A 15,971-nucleotide genomic window follows, 5' to 3' on the forward strand; every position below is an offset into this window, starting at 1 on the left:
AAATGGGGATAATAACAATAACCCTACCTACTGGGCTTGTTGTGAGTATCAAATGGGGCTGTATTTGTAAAGCGCTGAGTACAGTCCTTGGCACATAGTAGGTGCTTTTAAAAGACTTGTTTCCTGTCTTCTTTCCAGTAATAAAACATCATTATTTACTAGGGGTTGGAGTTGGGGAGGGGCATGGAGAATGCAGCAGGGTAAGAGTTAAAGAATGCAGTGGCATTTGAATATGGCTTTTAAGAATGAGGAGGAATTCAGTAGGGCACAAGATACAATGATTTAAGTGTGGAGAACAGAGGGAGCAAAAGTAATGAATGTAAAGTAAAGCCCAGGTCATGCCTGGGATGCATGAAGGAGTCTGGTTGGGCTTCACATTGAATGCACCGGAGGGAAGTATTTTGAGGTAAGGCTAGACTGCAAGGCCTTGAATGCCAAGCCAAGGAGTTAGACTTCATCCAGCAGCAAAGCATCTGTTTGAGCAAAGTATCTACAGTTATCCCTTCCACATCACCGTGCCCCTGTGATCTAGAAAATCCATGTAAAATTTTTTGGCCCTCCCTGCATGCGAGAGAAGAAATCTGATTGTTTTTGTTTTCTTTTATGGGGTGTTTACAATGCCTTGTTGTAAAATAAGGTTTGGGTTAAGTATTTGGTCATAAGCTCCGTGTCATCTTCTGGCCTTCACGTGTCATCTGCAGCTTCTGCAAAACTCCCCCAAAAATCCTATTTAATTTTTTATGCAGACCCATGATATATTGAAACCTCGATGTGGAAAGTCTTGACGTGGAAGGGATAACTGTGTTAGGTTTAAAGCACTAGGCCTGTGCAAGGGATGTCCTCCTATCCCCCTACTCCTGCAGCCTCCTGATCCTGGAAGATCATTCTGTGCCGGTAGCCTCCTCTTCCCATTGGTTAGTTCCTCCTGGAACCTTTCTTTTATGGAAGTGCCCAAGTCAGCCATGTTTCTTCCTTTACTCCACCCTTCCCCCTCCTTTCATCCCTTTCATGTGTTGTCTTTCTCATCTAAAGTAAGCTCCTTGAGAACAAGGACTTTTCTTCCTTCCATTTGTATCTCCAATGCTTAGCACAGTGTCCGGCATCTAAGTAGGCACTTAATAAATGCTTGTTGACTACAATGGAAGCACCATGAAGAGGAAGGAAGAGGTAACACCTAACACTTTTTGCCACTCCAGTGGATTTTTCTTGGCTATAAGAGGAAATAATTGTTAATGATTCTTCATTCCCATCCCAAACATTCCTCTTCTCTTGGAAGGGAGGAATAAGCATTTAAGTGCCTACTATAGGCCAAGCACCATGATTTACAAATATCAGCTTATTTGATCCTCACAACAACCTTGGGATGTAAGTGCCATTATACTCCCAATTTTACTTTTGAAGAAACAGAGGCCAACAGATATGAAGTGACTTACTTGGGATCATATAGCTAGGAAGGGACTAAGGTCAGATTTGAACTCAGGTCTTCCTGACTCCAGACCTAGCACTCTATCCACTGAGCTTCGTAGCTGCCTTAAGTTGGGAGTATGATCCTCCAAATAGAGTACCGGATTTGGAGTTGAAGGACCTGGGTTCCTACTCCAGCTCTCCTACTGTGTGATATTGGGCAGATCCCTTAATCTCTCTGCACCTCAATTCTTCACCCAAGGGGTTTAAACTAGGTGGCCCCAAGGTCCCTTCCTGCTCTATTGCCAGGATCCTCTGACTAAGGTACTCCTTTAAGGTGGATATGAAAAGATATTGTCTGCCATTGCTCTCCCACATGTCTGTATTCTTCCATCCCCAACAGGAGCTTTACTTATTCACTGACAATATGTGGTCCTCACAGAAGTTTGGGGAATTGACCCATGACCTGTTATTCATCCCTGTTATTCCTAGAAAAAAAAAGGAAAGTAAATGTTATCTTGGGTACAGTACAGTATCTGTGACTAATGAAATGACTGGATTGGGCTTCATTTAATTTCCAAATGCCCAGACTGCATGAAAGGTAATATTATGTTCAATTTGGTGGTGGGAGTCAGGGAGTTGAAGCAGGTCCTTTTCTCTTCTTCCAATTAAGGGCCTATTGGCAAGAAAAGAAATGGAGTTTGCTTTTCTGTTTTACATCTAACAGCCTTTTTCTACATGGACTGCTTGATCAGTCAAGTATAATTCCCAATTAAAAGTGGGGGACTATTTTATCAGGGGTGGTGATTACTTTGAAAATTATTAACAGTGGCCTAAGAAAGCAGCTTAGAATGTCAACACAGTGCTATATGGTATGTATACAGTGAAAGAAGAGTTTCTTTGTGCTAGAAATGGAAATGTGCACTCTCCAAACACTCCAGATAAATTGGAACCTTGAATAATTCAGTGCCTTAGGCCGTCTTGTCCTTGGGTTTTTCTGCAGTGTCTGTGTGTGGATTAAATCTATAGAAGGATGATAAGAATTAGAAGGGAAAATGGGAAGAAGCCAGAATGAAACCTTGTTCACTAGGGAGAAGGCTAGTCAGAAGTAGTCAGATGTCTGAATTACAAAAAGAGAAAACCAACGGTTTTATGACTTCCGAGGGTAATGAGGTTTTGGGAGGCCATGAGTAGTAGTAGAAAACGCAGCGGGACTGATAGGCGACCTCGGATCTAGGTTTGGCCTTGTCGCCAGGTCCAATTGTTGCCCTAGTGATGGTGAGCTGGTCACTAAGTATCTCTAAGTCTCAATTTCCTCATCCCTAAAACGAGGGGGTTGCCCTCAAACTGATAGACAAGGATGATGATTTGCAGTTACTGTATTCAAGCAAGCAAAGAGCAAGCACTTTTTAAAATTCTATTTATTTTCAATTATTTATATTATTTCCAAAATCTCTCCCCCATTTTCTTCCACCCATTGAGAAGGCAAGAAAAACAAAACCCTTTACAAATATGTCTATCTATATACCCATCTGTTTGTCTATCTATCTGTCTATCTATCTATCTATCTATCTATCTATCTATCTGTGTGTGTGTTTATAGTCAGGCAAAACAAACTCCTGTACTAGTCAAATATAAATTGCAGCTTATTCTCTTGTACAGGTTGACCATTTCGCATTTCTCCTTTATATAGTACATTTGCTTAGAAACTGCTTTTCATTTTAAAAATGCAAGCAAGAAAGACAGCTTAGAAAATAACATGTTGAATTTGTTGTATCCTTGGAGGAACAAGCAATCTTTCCTTGGAGTAGATTCACAACATATGTGAGCAATTTTCTTTCTCTCTTTGTATATGAACACGCTCATCTCATTTGGTGTTTGGGAAATTCAAAGTGGCTTTTTTTTAAGGAAATGAAATTTTCTAAAAGGAAAGCTCATAGATAGGAAAAGAAATATCATCTCTGCCCAATTATCACAAATATATAATACTAATGAGATAATGATTTTTTTAACAACATTTCAAGGTAGGATTAATAAAACCGGGGCTGAGGGAGAGAGAGGATTAAAGCTGACTTTTTTTTGTCTGAAACTCACCTGACCTATTCTGTTCACAGGAGAGGGGAAGAATTGTGGTGTTTTTACCCATAGTCTGAGGTATGTGTTTTTTTTTCTTCTTCTTCTACAGGAATTCTTACTCTAAAGAGAGCAAATGAACTCTTGAGTACAGAAGTCCCTGGAAGTTTTCTGATCCGAGTGAGTGAAAGGATAAAAGGATACGCTCTGTCTTACCTCTCAAAGGATGGACCTAAACACTTCCTAATCGATGCCTCCACTGACTCCTACAGCTTCCTGGGGGTTGACCAACTCCAGCATTCCACTCTGGCAGATTTGGTCGCGTATCACAGGGTAAACCTTTATATATTTGTTTCCTTTCAAAATAATCATTCAGGTCCAAAGGACATTTGTTAAACACCTAGCTCTGTGCAAGGTGATGTGTTAGGTTACAGAAATACAAAAATAAGCGTGAAACTGTCCCTGTTCACAAGGATACAGATAGGGTACCACATGAACAGAGAGAAGCAGATATCAAATATGTGCAAAGAAAGCTATTTCCCCTAGGCAGAGAGCTCTAATTGCTGAGATTCTCAGCAAAGACTTCATGGAGGAGGAGGCATGTGACCTATGCTTTGAAGGAAGCTGGGGCGGGGGGGGCACGGTGGTTAGAGGGGCAGCTAGATGGTGTAGTAGATGGAGTGCCTGGTCTGAAGTAAGTAAGACTCATCTTCTTAAGTTCAAATCTGGCCTCAGACATTTACTAGCTGTGTGACCCTGGGCAAGTCACTTAACTCTGTTTACCTCAGTTTCCTCATCTGTAAAATGCACAAACCACTTCAGGATCTTTGCCAAGAAAACCCAAAATGGGGTCATGAAGAAAAAGACACAACTGAAATGACTGGACAACATCATCAACAAAGGGGGTCTAGAAGCAGAAATGAGGAAGAAAGCTCCTGCCCCCTCCCCCATGCCAGGAATTGGGGAACAGCAAAGGGCAGAGGCATGCAGGCAGGAGATGGACTGTCATTCATGAGGAATAACTGAGAGGCCAGTTTGATTAGAATGGGGAGTGTGTGAAAGACACTGGATGTGAAATAAGCCTGGAAAGGTAGGTGATTGCAAAGGGCTTCAGGTGTACTTTCTCTTAGAAGCAGTAGGGAGACACTGAGGAGTTCTGAGAAGAGGAATGACGTGGTCAGATACATTTGAGTATTCTGCATTTGGCAGGTCCTGTCCTTTTTTTTTTTTTAACTCTCTGGGAATACCCTGTTGGTGGCAAAGGGTAGAGGAAGCATAAAAGGAGTGGTCTTCTACCAAATACGAATAAAGTAGTGACCAACCATGGAAGAGAGTCTCTAAAAAGAGAGAGCTTGAGTGTGACAACAGAGGGATTTTCAGGTCAAGGGACTATCTATCTATCTATCTATCTATCTATCTATCTATCAATCATCTATCTATCTATCTACCCACCTACCTCACAACCACACACACACACACACACACACACACACACCCCTCCCTGAATACTGTGCTTCTGTTTACAGGAAGAGCCCATCACCTCCTTGGGGAAGGAGCTGCTCCTCTACCCCTGTGGTCAGCAGGAGCAGCCACCTGACTACCTGGATCTCTTTGAGTGACACCACCGATGCGTCTTTGTCCTGCATCCTGTAGCTGAGCCTTTCTCAGAAGGAACCCTGCTAAAGCACGGAACGTGGCATTTCTTCACTGCAGAGATGACCCCGACATTGCTAGAAGAATCTATGTTCAGCTCAAACTCTGAAGACTGATGTCAATGGGAATGTCCTCTTCTGTTATTTATGTTCTCAAAGGGAAGCCAGACGATCTCCCAAGTTCAGCAAAGCAGCTACACGTTGAGAGAGCAGCTTTACTGAACAACATGAAGGAAAGCATAGAGGAGTTAAGGCCTTGGAGGAAGTACGGTGTCTTTCTAAAACCAAAATGATTACATGATATAGCTCTTCTTTGCATCAGCTCTAAAGGCTTCAGGGTTCTACACTGTTGCTTACTAGAACTCAAATTGATTTTAAAAGATGATAATAAAGACAGGCAGTGTAGTAGTACTGCGGATGGCAGGCTGGGTTTGTAGTCAGAAAGGCCTGGGTTCAAATCCTGCCTCTGACACATACAAGCTCTGTGGCCATGGACAAGTGAATCAGCCTCTCAGTGCCCAGGCGACTCTCTATGACCAGATGAGTTGTCCTTCTGTATCCCCGAAGAGAGTTTTCATACCAGAAGTTTCCTAGCCAATTGAAATCATAGGTCCTGACCAAAAAAGGGGTGGGGGAAGGAGGAGGAGAGGTGAAAACTCATTTCAGTTATTAACTCTTTGGAATCATGTAGGAAAGAAGAATGGAAAAAACTTTAAAAAAGACAAAAATTTAAACCAAAAGTTGGAAAGCTTTACCTCCTTTGTAAATTTGCATGAATTCCAGGCAAATCACTTAACTCTCCAGCCTCAGCTTTCCCATCTTCAAAATGGAAATAAAAACAAACACCCTGCCCTGTCTACCTCACAGGGTTTCTGTAAGGTTCAAATGAGATAACTGGAGTTTTTTGAAAAGTATAAAGCCTTAAGATGTATGTGTATGTATATGTGTGTACACACACATATATATATAATATGCATGTACACGTACACATGTGCATATATACATGTATGCATGTGTATATATGCATATATGTGTGTGTATATACATATATATGTGGCACATGGTATAGAATAATGTGTCTGTGCATGAATGTGAATGATTCTTTTATCCTGACACAAGTCACATTCACTATTCATGAATCTGCCTTTCTGTTAATAAAGGTGACTTCTGTTTAGCTTCGTAAAACAGCTTCATATACAAACACTCAGGGAGATAAATTTCCCATTCTCCCACTTCCTATGGCCAGCTGTGACCCCTTACCAGGTTGGCCTCCGTTGCCAGTGGCCCTCGGCAGATTGGATCCTAACTGGAGAGGAGGCTTTCCCAGGGTCACAGAAAAACAGAGAAGGAAAAGACCTCAGATACCATCTAGTTCAACCCACAATGCAACAAGAATCCCACCACAAGAGAGTCAACAAGTCATCGTCCAACCTTTGCTTTGAAGACTGCCAGTGAGGAAAAACCCATTAACTAGCAGGGCAGCCGGGTGATGCAGTGGCCAGAATTCTGGGCCTAGATTTAGGAACCCCTGAGTTCAAATCCAGCCTTGCTCATTTGTTAGCTGTATGATCTTGGGCAAGTTACTTAAACTCTGTCTGCCTCGATTGCCTCTTTAAATAGGGATGATAATCACACCTACCTCCTCGGGTTGTCATAAGCATCAAATGAGAGCATTGTAAAGCATTTAGCACAGAGCCAGACACATAGCCAATGTTAAATGAATGTTAGCTATTATTATTATCTTTTTTTTTGGAAGGGGAAGGCAGGTCAGTTGGGGTTAAGTGACTTGCCCAATGTCACACAGCTAGTGTGTCAAGTGTCTGAGGCCGCATTTGAACTCAGGTCCTCCTGACTCCAAGGCTAGTGCGCTACTCACTGTGCCACCTAGCCCATTATTATCATCTTTAAAGCAGTCCATTCCACTTTTTTGGATGTCTTATTTTTTACTATTTTCTTCCTTCATCAAACCTAGATCTGATTTTTTTTTTGCCATTTCCAGCCACTCCTCCAAGTTCTGTCTCCACCCCAAGACTAAGCAAAACAAATCTATTTTTACTTCCACCTGATGGCCTTTCAAATACTTTAAGAGGGCAAGCGTGTCTCCCCTAAGTCTCTAAGCTGAACACTGTCAGTCCTTTGAACCAGTCTCTCTATGGCACAGATTCCAGGTCCCTTCACTATGCCCTCCTGTGGGTGCTTATCCATGCCCTCCCTTTGTGACACTTAAAATAGTTCCTTCATTACCAATTAACAATTGATAGCTACCTCAGAATCAGAATTCTAGATCTGAAGGAACATTAGAGCTCATGGAAGCTAGCCCCCTCCTTTTAGGCTTGAAGAAACTGAAGCCCCCAAGAGGGGAGTGACTTGCCAAAGGTCACACAGTTAACCTATACTGGTGTTCCTTTCAAAAAGCCTCTTTCTACCACTTGAATGGCTTGTCATTCATGGAGTTACCAGTTTCATAATACTTTTTTTAGTTGGATAAAACACAATTTCAGAAGATGACTTTAGGTATTTATTTATTTTTAGTGGAGAAAGCTTTCGATTATATATAATTCATTATGTAGCCTCCCCTGAATCATTCCATATATTTTTAAAAGAATTTAAACTAATACATAATTTTCTCAGCTTCTCTTCTTGAATACAATAACACACGTGGTTGTGTGGTGTCATGGACGGAACGCTGGACTGATAGCCACTCTTTAGCTTCATGGCACCAAGATAATTTTTTTATCCTCCCTGGCCCTCAATGTACTCACCTTTAAAATGAGAGATTGGACTGGACGACCTTGAAGACCACTTCTAGCTCTAACATTCTATGATCCTATTGCTATTAATAGGAAAAAAATAAGTAAATCAGTAACCTCCCCACAATCATTTATGAAAGGAAGTAATTGTACTTCCATAAAATAAAACAGCAATACCTTCTCCCAGAGACCTTTCCAAGGAGATTTGTGCGATCGTAAGGAAAGGTAGCACTGCTAATGAGAGCCAGTAAGCTATGAAATGATATGAGAAATGCACCATGACTTGAACTGAATTAGCACAAGTTGGAACTTAATCAGTGTTCTGCAGTATGGTAGCCATTACTATTCAGAAGAACGAGCAGGGAGTTGGGAAGGATGGACACTTGCCCAGCATCCATTGACATGGTAGAGATTATTTGAGCTTCATCGCAAGGCAATCTAGGGTTCTTTGTGTACGGCCACAGACAAAAGCATTTGGAGGGGAAGAAGCCAATGAATCCTGTACAGGATCTGGATTCTAATCTCAGTTCTTCTGCTAACCAATTCTGTTTTAACTATGGGCAAGTCACTCCAACTCTCTAGGCCTCGGTTTACCCACATATGAGATAGTTCGGTCAGTAGAAGAACCTAACGAATAATGGAACCAAATACATAACACGCGTGTGGACTCTTTCTAGAGATTCATTTGTGACATAGTTAAGGGGTGTGTATATATTTTACATAAGCATTTCATAAAACTGTGTATGTGTTTATAAATAAAATACATGCATGTAAATGTCATCATGCAGAAGCATTTTTTGATTGACAGCTATTTCAAGTCCATAAGGTTTGAAAAAGGGACTGAAACTGTTTTGAAGGGATAAGAATAGGGAGAATAAGGAGACCTAAGGTATTTCATACCAAGGAGGGTGACATCCTCGCCCCAGGTTCAACTATTGCAAAATTCCTAAGACCTCATACATGAGTCCGGTGTGTTCAGAAATTAGGCGTAGCATCTCTCTTGGGAGTGTTGCTATGGAAACAAGAGGCTGAAGCAAATGCTGTGCCAGAGTTCCCCAGTTGTTCACCTGTGTGGACCTGAATCTCTGGTATAGTTTGAGGAGTGGGGGTGGGGTAGAGTTCTGGGAGTGAGGAGACAGAATGAGCAACCAGACATAGCTAGGCGTGGGTGCAGTGGATAGCGTGCTGAGATTTACTATCTGCGTGACTCTGGGTGAGTCACTTAATCTCTGCCTCACTTTCTTCAACTGTCAGATGGGGATCATAATAGCAGCTACCTCCCAGGCTTGTTGTAAGGATCCAATGAGGTAGCATTTGTAAAGTTCTTAGCATGGTGCCTGGCACTTGGTAGGCGCTTTAAAAAGTCAACTGCGAGTCGTGTCATCATTTCCCTGATGTCACAGTCTCTTCGAGAACGAAGGATAAACACAACAATTCCTGTTACCCATTCTGAAGAGAGGAAGGCAGAGGGATGGTGCAGGGTGCCAAACCTTGGGGTGCTGGCTTCCCTCCCCCTTCTTCCACAATCCAGCAAGCTGGGAAGCAAGAGCTGCTCTTCTCTTTCCCATCCCCTCTCACCAATCCCCGGTGTCCAGAGCTGATGAGCATATATTAGAAAAGCAGCCCGTGGAAACGGTGCATTTCTTCTGACTTGCCTCCTGAAGTGGGACTGGCCCAAAGCTTGTATTCCCAATAAATCGGTGACAAATTTCCCCTCTCTTTAGGGAGGTCTGAGCCCAGGAGAAGATGATTCTGCCTCTGTGGCCCTTTTGTATACAAATGAACTCATCTTCTCCATTACTTCCCTTTCTTTCATTGCCATTGGGTTACTCCCTCTTTTGTATAAAAGGAAATCTGGCAACCTCTTAATTCCAGTAGTGATTTGTGGAAAAGTTTAGGTCTCTGGCGAGGGAGAGAAACCACCCTGAGTCAGTGTGGACAGGCAGGGACTTTATCCAGAAGTCAGAAATGCAATGGAAGTACATCAAAGTGATGTCCTTGGGCAACCAGAAGTGTCCATTTTTTAAAGAGAGTCTGTAAGCAGAGAGATGAATAACATAAATATAAATTGACCTCTTGACCCATTGTGGTAGAGATAAGCAGAACCCATCCAAGTCCAGAAAAGGAGGCTCTTTGTTACCAACGGCAGCTTCCTAGTGCTGCCCCTGAAAGAAAAGTATGATCCTGGAAATGCTAAAAAGGACACGAAACCCCATCTGGCAAAGCCATATCCCTATGTATGTTGTCAGAATGTGGGGATTTCATTTGGGCTCTAAGGAATAGATATCAGTCCACCTCGTGTACCTCATCCCTTTTGGGGAGCCCCACATGTGCCCAGGGGTCGACTCAATTTGCTTTTCCATTCATTCATTTATTCAAGCCTCACTCTCTGTCTGTAAAATGAAAAGATTAACTTGATCTCTGAAATCCCCCTCAGTTCTGACAGTCTTTTGACCTGGATCTGCACTCCCCAGCCCCCTCTCCTGCAGTGAGGTATGCCTCAATCCTGCTTACCCTCTGACCTCATTTTTGGACTAGATCACATAAAAACCCTTCCCAAAGGAGAAGGTGGCTCAGGCCCAAGGTTATTCTGCCACTGGGACCACCATGACTGTTCAGAATAAGCTGGGTCTACTTTCTGACTCTGGATGCCTACCCCTTCAGGCCTGGGTTCCTGACTTCTCTTGCCAGCCTTTCTAAGCCTGGCTCTGCTATCCAAGTCTGCTGTGCTTGGACCCCTGCCCTCCTCTGAATCCTCAGGCTCCTACCACATATTCCCTATTCCTCTTCCTAATTCCCCTCGACTAACCTGGCCTGTTTGCTTGTACCTGCTTATGCTAAAACTCCACTCCCATCTTCCCCCCACCCTAAAATCCATATCTCCACCTGGACTTTAGTCACTTGCATTCCTGTCTTGGTGGTCAGACCTTCTACAATGCATTATCTAACCACATTCTCCAGGCTTGGCCTTACCCACCTTCCACTACTGTGCTAATCCCACTGACCCTAAAAGTCAAGCTTGACCCATTCAAGCTAAAGTTCCTTTAGCTTTGAGTGAGACTAGGAGGGCCAGGGGTGTCACAGGTAAGTCCAAACCTTGGAGAACAAAGATAAGCCTATGGTCAGATACATATCTTGAGTATTCTGCATTTAGCTTCGTGGAAGATGGGTGGGAGAGGGGAGAGACCAGAATCAGGGAGACCAATTAGGGGCTATTGTACCAACCCAAGAGAGAGGTGATGAGGCCTTGAACTAAGGTGGTGGACATAAACCAAGGCAAGTAACAATGGCATAAAAATTCCTATCCTTAGACTATATACTCCCTTTCCCATCAGAACTCTTAATCTCCTTTGGTGTGAATGAAAGAATATTCTTCCTCTCTTCTGAATTTTTTTTAAACTCCCAGGAGTACTCTGTTAGGAGCAAAGCACAGAAGAGGCATAAAAGGACTGTTCTCCCATCAAATAGCAGCAGTGACCAACCAGTGAGGACAGAATCTTTAAAACAAGAGAACCTGAGCATGAAAGCTGGAGGATTTTAAGTTTAAGGGACTATATATATTTGAGTCTCTGGATGAGAAAGCCTTAAAAAAATGAGAAATCCTTAAAAACCAAAGTAATTGTGGGAGGGACAAGTGGAAGTCCATCTGAATTTAAACCACTTGAATTCCTATCTTGCTGGCCAGACCCTCAAGAGGCCTTTATCTAACCAGATTCTCCAGGCTTGGCTTCTCCTGGCTTCTAATCCTGCTAATCCTGCAGACCTGAAAACAGTCATGAAAGGTTCCTTTAGCCTTGAGTGACACTGGAAGGGCCAGGGATGTGGTTGTTAAGTCCAAAAAAGGAAAAAGGAGAAGGAGAAAGGGGAAGAAGAAGAGTATGGGAGAGTAAAAGAGGAAACAGGAAGAAGGAAGATGCCATAGAATCCCCAGGACAATAGGATAGGATTCCAGAGCTGAGTTCCAGTCCCAAATGCCACTGTCCCTCTGTGAGTCCTCATTTTTCATATCTACAAAGTGACAGGGTTGGGACTTGATGGTCCTTAAGTCTCTTCCTAGATACAAGTCTAAGATTCTGTGAGGAGGAGAGATAGGAAAGGAGGGCAGACGCTTAGGGGTAGTTAAATCCCGCCAGAATCTGATTCCGGTTGTTCACTCTTTGACTGGAACATCAGAGATTAATTCTTTTGCTCCATGGTAAGGACAGATGCTGAGCCCCACTGAAAGCTGCATCCTGAGATTTTTAGGCCTTTTATTTATTTTTTTCCAAAGTTCTGATACTTATTTTGCCATCCTGTGACTTTGGTCTTGGTCATCTGAACTTCTGTGGAATTCAATTTCATCCTCTATGAAAAGGGTGATATACTACCATCTATCATGCAGCTACCGTGATGAATTGCTAAGAAGTAAAAATGATCTGTCATATATAATACCTTACAATGGAGAGCCAAATAAGGCAGCTAGGTGGTACAGTGATAGAGTGCTGGGCCTGGAGTCAGGAAGACCTCAGTTCAACTCTGGTCTTAGATACTCCCTAGCTGTGTGGCCCTGGGCAAGTCACTTAACAGCAGAATGGGGATAACAGCAGTAGCTACCTCCCAGGGTCATTGTGAGGATCAAATGAGATAATGTTTATAAAAGTAGTGCCTGGCACATAATAGGTGTTTAATAAGTGCTAGTTGACTGATTATGACTGTCCTAAAATGCCAAACAATGACTCTATGACGAGTCATTCATTCATTATTCCTTTGACTTCTCTGACCAAAACACCTTTCTCCTGTTTTCATTAACTTTGACTATTAGAATGGAGGCTCCTTGAGGGCAGAGCTGAGACAGCTATGCTTCCTATATTTTGCATCCCTAGAATGTAGCACAGAACCTGGCATAAAGTAAAAGCTTTATAAATTCTTCTTCATTCTTTAGTGTCTGAAAGAGTCTAATGTGTGGATTTGGGAGGGAAGAGTGCTTTCAGTTAACCCTGGGAATTCAGACCACAATTTAAAAAAAAAATTTCCAAACAAATCAGGCAGAAAAGCTTAAATAAAAGACAGAGCCAAGTTGAACTTCTATAGACATGCAGTACTAGAACCAAGGAAGCAGGCATTTATTAAGTGCCTACTAGGTACCGGGCATTAGGGACAAAAAAAATATCAAGAACGAAACAATCCTTGTTTTAGAGGAGCTCATAGGGGAACTGTGCTGTAGGGGAACGAGTTGAAGTCATAGCTGATGAGTTCGAATTCTGGCTCTGCCATTCCAGTGCTGAGTGGAGTGCCTGGCACATAGTAGGTGATTAAAAAATGTTTATCGAGTGAATGAATGAGTGATCTTGGGCAAGTGTCTTAACACAGGTTGAATAGTGTTCAATATTTTGAGGTACAGTGTTAGGAAGTACAAACCCAAGAAGAAAGAGTCAGTGATGCAATCCAGCATCATTGAGGGGAAATACTCTTGATAACAAAGGGCAATCAGAGAGGATGGAAATAGTCCTGCTGGAGGGCCCCAGCTGGAAGTAGGAGTCCAAAATTATTAAGTCCAGTGGGTTTTCCTAGGGTTCTTATCTTGGTCAAGCAGGACCATGCATCGAGGGGAGGGAGTGAGGGAGCCTGGACCTAGGGGAAATCCTGGGGAATTCATATTCAAATCTTTAGGGAAGCAGGAGTTTACATCCTTTATTCAGGCCTTACTCAGGGCACCGGAGCTTTCCCAGGCTTCTTCACTGGGCAGAAAGCTTACTGAAGTCCTTACAACCAGTCACTTTATTTCTCTAGGACTTTTCTAGGCCACAATCTAGGCTTCGCCTTTCCCTCATTTGTAAATTGAAGGGGTTAGATCAGGTAACCTCAGAGGCCCCATATAAGTTCTCAAGCTATGATCCTATGATGAAAATGAAATGCACCTTTCATTTAGCAACTTGACATTTTAAAATAGCTCAAATTTCCAACCCCCAGAGGACCTTTGGACAGTACACCATAGGTTGTAAAGCCTTGTTTAAAAAACAAAATACATCATTTCTAAGAATTTCTAGATGATATTAGTAACACTAGGGTGGCTGGAAGGGACTAGAGGACTCATTTAAAATTCAGTCCTCTCATTTTCAGATTGAGGAAATTGGGGACTATAGAGATTAAGAGATTTACCCAAAGTCCCACTGATTACAAATATCCTAGCTGGAATTTGAACCTAGATCTCCCAACTCTAAATTCAGGATATTTTCCACCTTGCCACACGATTATTTAGAAGGGATATTTGGAACATTTTGTGTGTGTGACACACACACACACACACACACATTCCATATTAAATAGCTGTCTGTGCATCTGTGAAGTAACATGGTGTAAGAGAAAGAGCCCTAGATTTGGAGCCAAAAGACCTTGGTCCTCTAACCATGGCTCTGTGACTTGTTTTCCTTTGTGAACACTTAAGTGATTTAATCAATCTGAACCTCACTTTCCTCATTTGTAAGTTAAAGGGGTGAGACTACCTGGTCTCTAGGATCTCTTCTAGCTGTAAATCCTATGATCCATATTCTAGTTAGCTTTCTATTCAGTCCTAAAGATGCCTCTGCTGGTACAGTCTATAATAGCCCTGCATCTACCAAAAGAAACCACCTGAAAGCAGCCACTGTGATGCTGGTGGTTAAAATTTCCTCAATCTGGAAATGATAGGATTGAATTAAATGAGTCCTGTGGTTCCTTCCAGCAGTCCTAGTGTTACTAGTATCACCTAGAAATTCTTAGAAATCATGTGATTTTTTTTAAACAAGCCTCTTTGATCTTGAGAGGTAATGTGGTATAGGGGATGGTTGTTCAGTAGTTTCATTTGTATCTGACTTTTCATGAGCCTTTGTGGGATTTACTTGGCAGAGATACAGGAATGTTTTGCCATTTCCTTCTCCAGCTCATTTTATAGATGAGAAAACTGAGGACAACAGGGGTAAATGACTTGCCCAGGGTCACACAGCTAGTAAGTACCTGAGGCTGGATTTGAACTCAGGAAGATGAGTCCCCCTGACTTCATACCTGGCTTCAAATCCTTTCTCGGGCACTTTTTAGCTGTTTGACCCTGAGTAAGTCACTTAGCTTTTTTTAAACACAGTTTCTTCATCAGTAAAATGAGAGGGATTGGATTTGATGGCCTCTAAGGTACTTTCAAAGTCGGGTCAACAAGCATTTATTAAGCATCTACTATGTGCCAGGCACTGTGCTAAGACAGGGAATCCTTGCTCTTAAGGAGCTCCCAGTCTAATGGGGAAGATAATATACAATCAACTATGTATAAACAAGATATAAACGGGATAAACTGAGAGTAGTCTCATAGGAAAGGCAATGAGATTAAGAAGGATCAGGAAAAGCTTCTTGCCGTGGGTGAAACTTTATCTGAGACTTGAAGGATCCTATGAAAGGATTGTTGTTTGTCCTTCGTTTTTGGAGACCAATGACATCACAATGTTGAAGTCAGGATATGGTGTATTTAGCTGACCAGTACAAATTTGTAAGTCACTACCACAGATGGGGCACAAGTGGTCTGTGTCAACCATACCACACTGGCCTCTAACCTGTGAGTCAAACAGAGCAGGCTAGAGACAGGAGAATCAGCAGTCGGAGATTTAATTTCAAAGTGAGGGAAACAGCTTGCAAGCAAGGACACACGTACTAGAATCCACTAGGGTGGGGGGACCCAAGGCAGTGTGGGGAAATCTCAGTACTTACACCCATGGCTGCACAGTGAGCTGTAGCTTTGACAATGAGGGGTGACAGCAACAATGTGACAAGTTTGATTCATAGAAGGACTTCATGACCAGAACATATATACAGCAGGCGCTTGTCAGAGCTCAGAGAACACCTGATGATGGTCAAAGCAATACAGTAATTATATGAAACAATTCTGGGATCCAGAGGGTGAGCGCAAAGGATTGTTGTTATGCTAAGCTCAGGGCACAGCTTGCTTGCTGGGTGCCTCCTCATATCTTGACCTTTCCCCATTTTGGCCAAAGAGAGGGGATCTACCCTTCTGGCCAATAAAGAAGAGGCAGGTATAAGCCAAGATGCCACAAGGGGCCAGTTGGGCCAAGACAAGCATTTTTATCCCAGG

The 15,971-nt window shown here is 42.5% G+C and overlaps 1 protein-coding gene across 1 annotated transcript in view; it reads left to right on the top strand.

The window, feature by feature from the left end:
- SH2D4A (SH2 domain containing 4A) overlaps positions 1-5,096 on the top strand; it is a 103,365-nt gene extending 98,269 nt beyond the window's left edge. Inside the window, exons 8-9 of the mRNA XM_036751586.1 lie at positions 3,590-3,810; positions 5,004-5,096. Coding sequence (XP_036607481.1) covers positions 3,590-3,810; positions 5,004-5,096 — 314 coding nt within the window. The remainder of the gene's footprint in view (positions 1-3,589; positions 3,811-5,003) is intronic.
- Positions 5,097-15,971: the final 10,875 nt, after the last annotated feature.

Source organism: Trichosurus vulpecula, chromosome 3, assembly GCF_011100635.1.
Source record: "Trichosurus vulpecula isolate mTriVul1 chromosome 3, mTriVul1.pri, whole genome shotgun sequence".
NCBI classification, from domain to species: Eukaryota; Metazoa; Chordata; class Mammalia; order Diprotodontia; family Phalangeridae; genus Trichosurus; species Trichosurus vulpecula.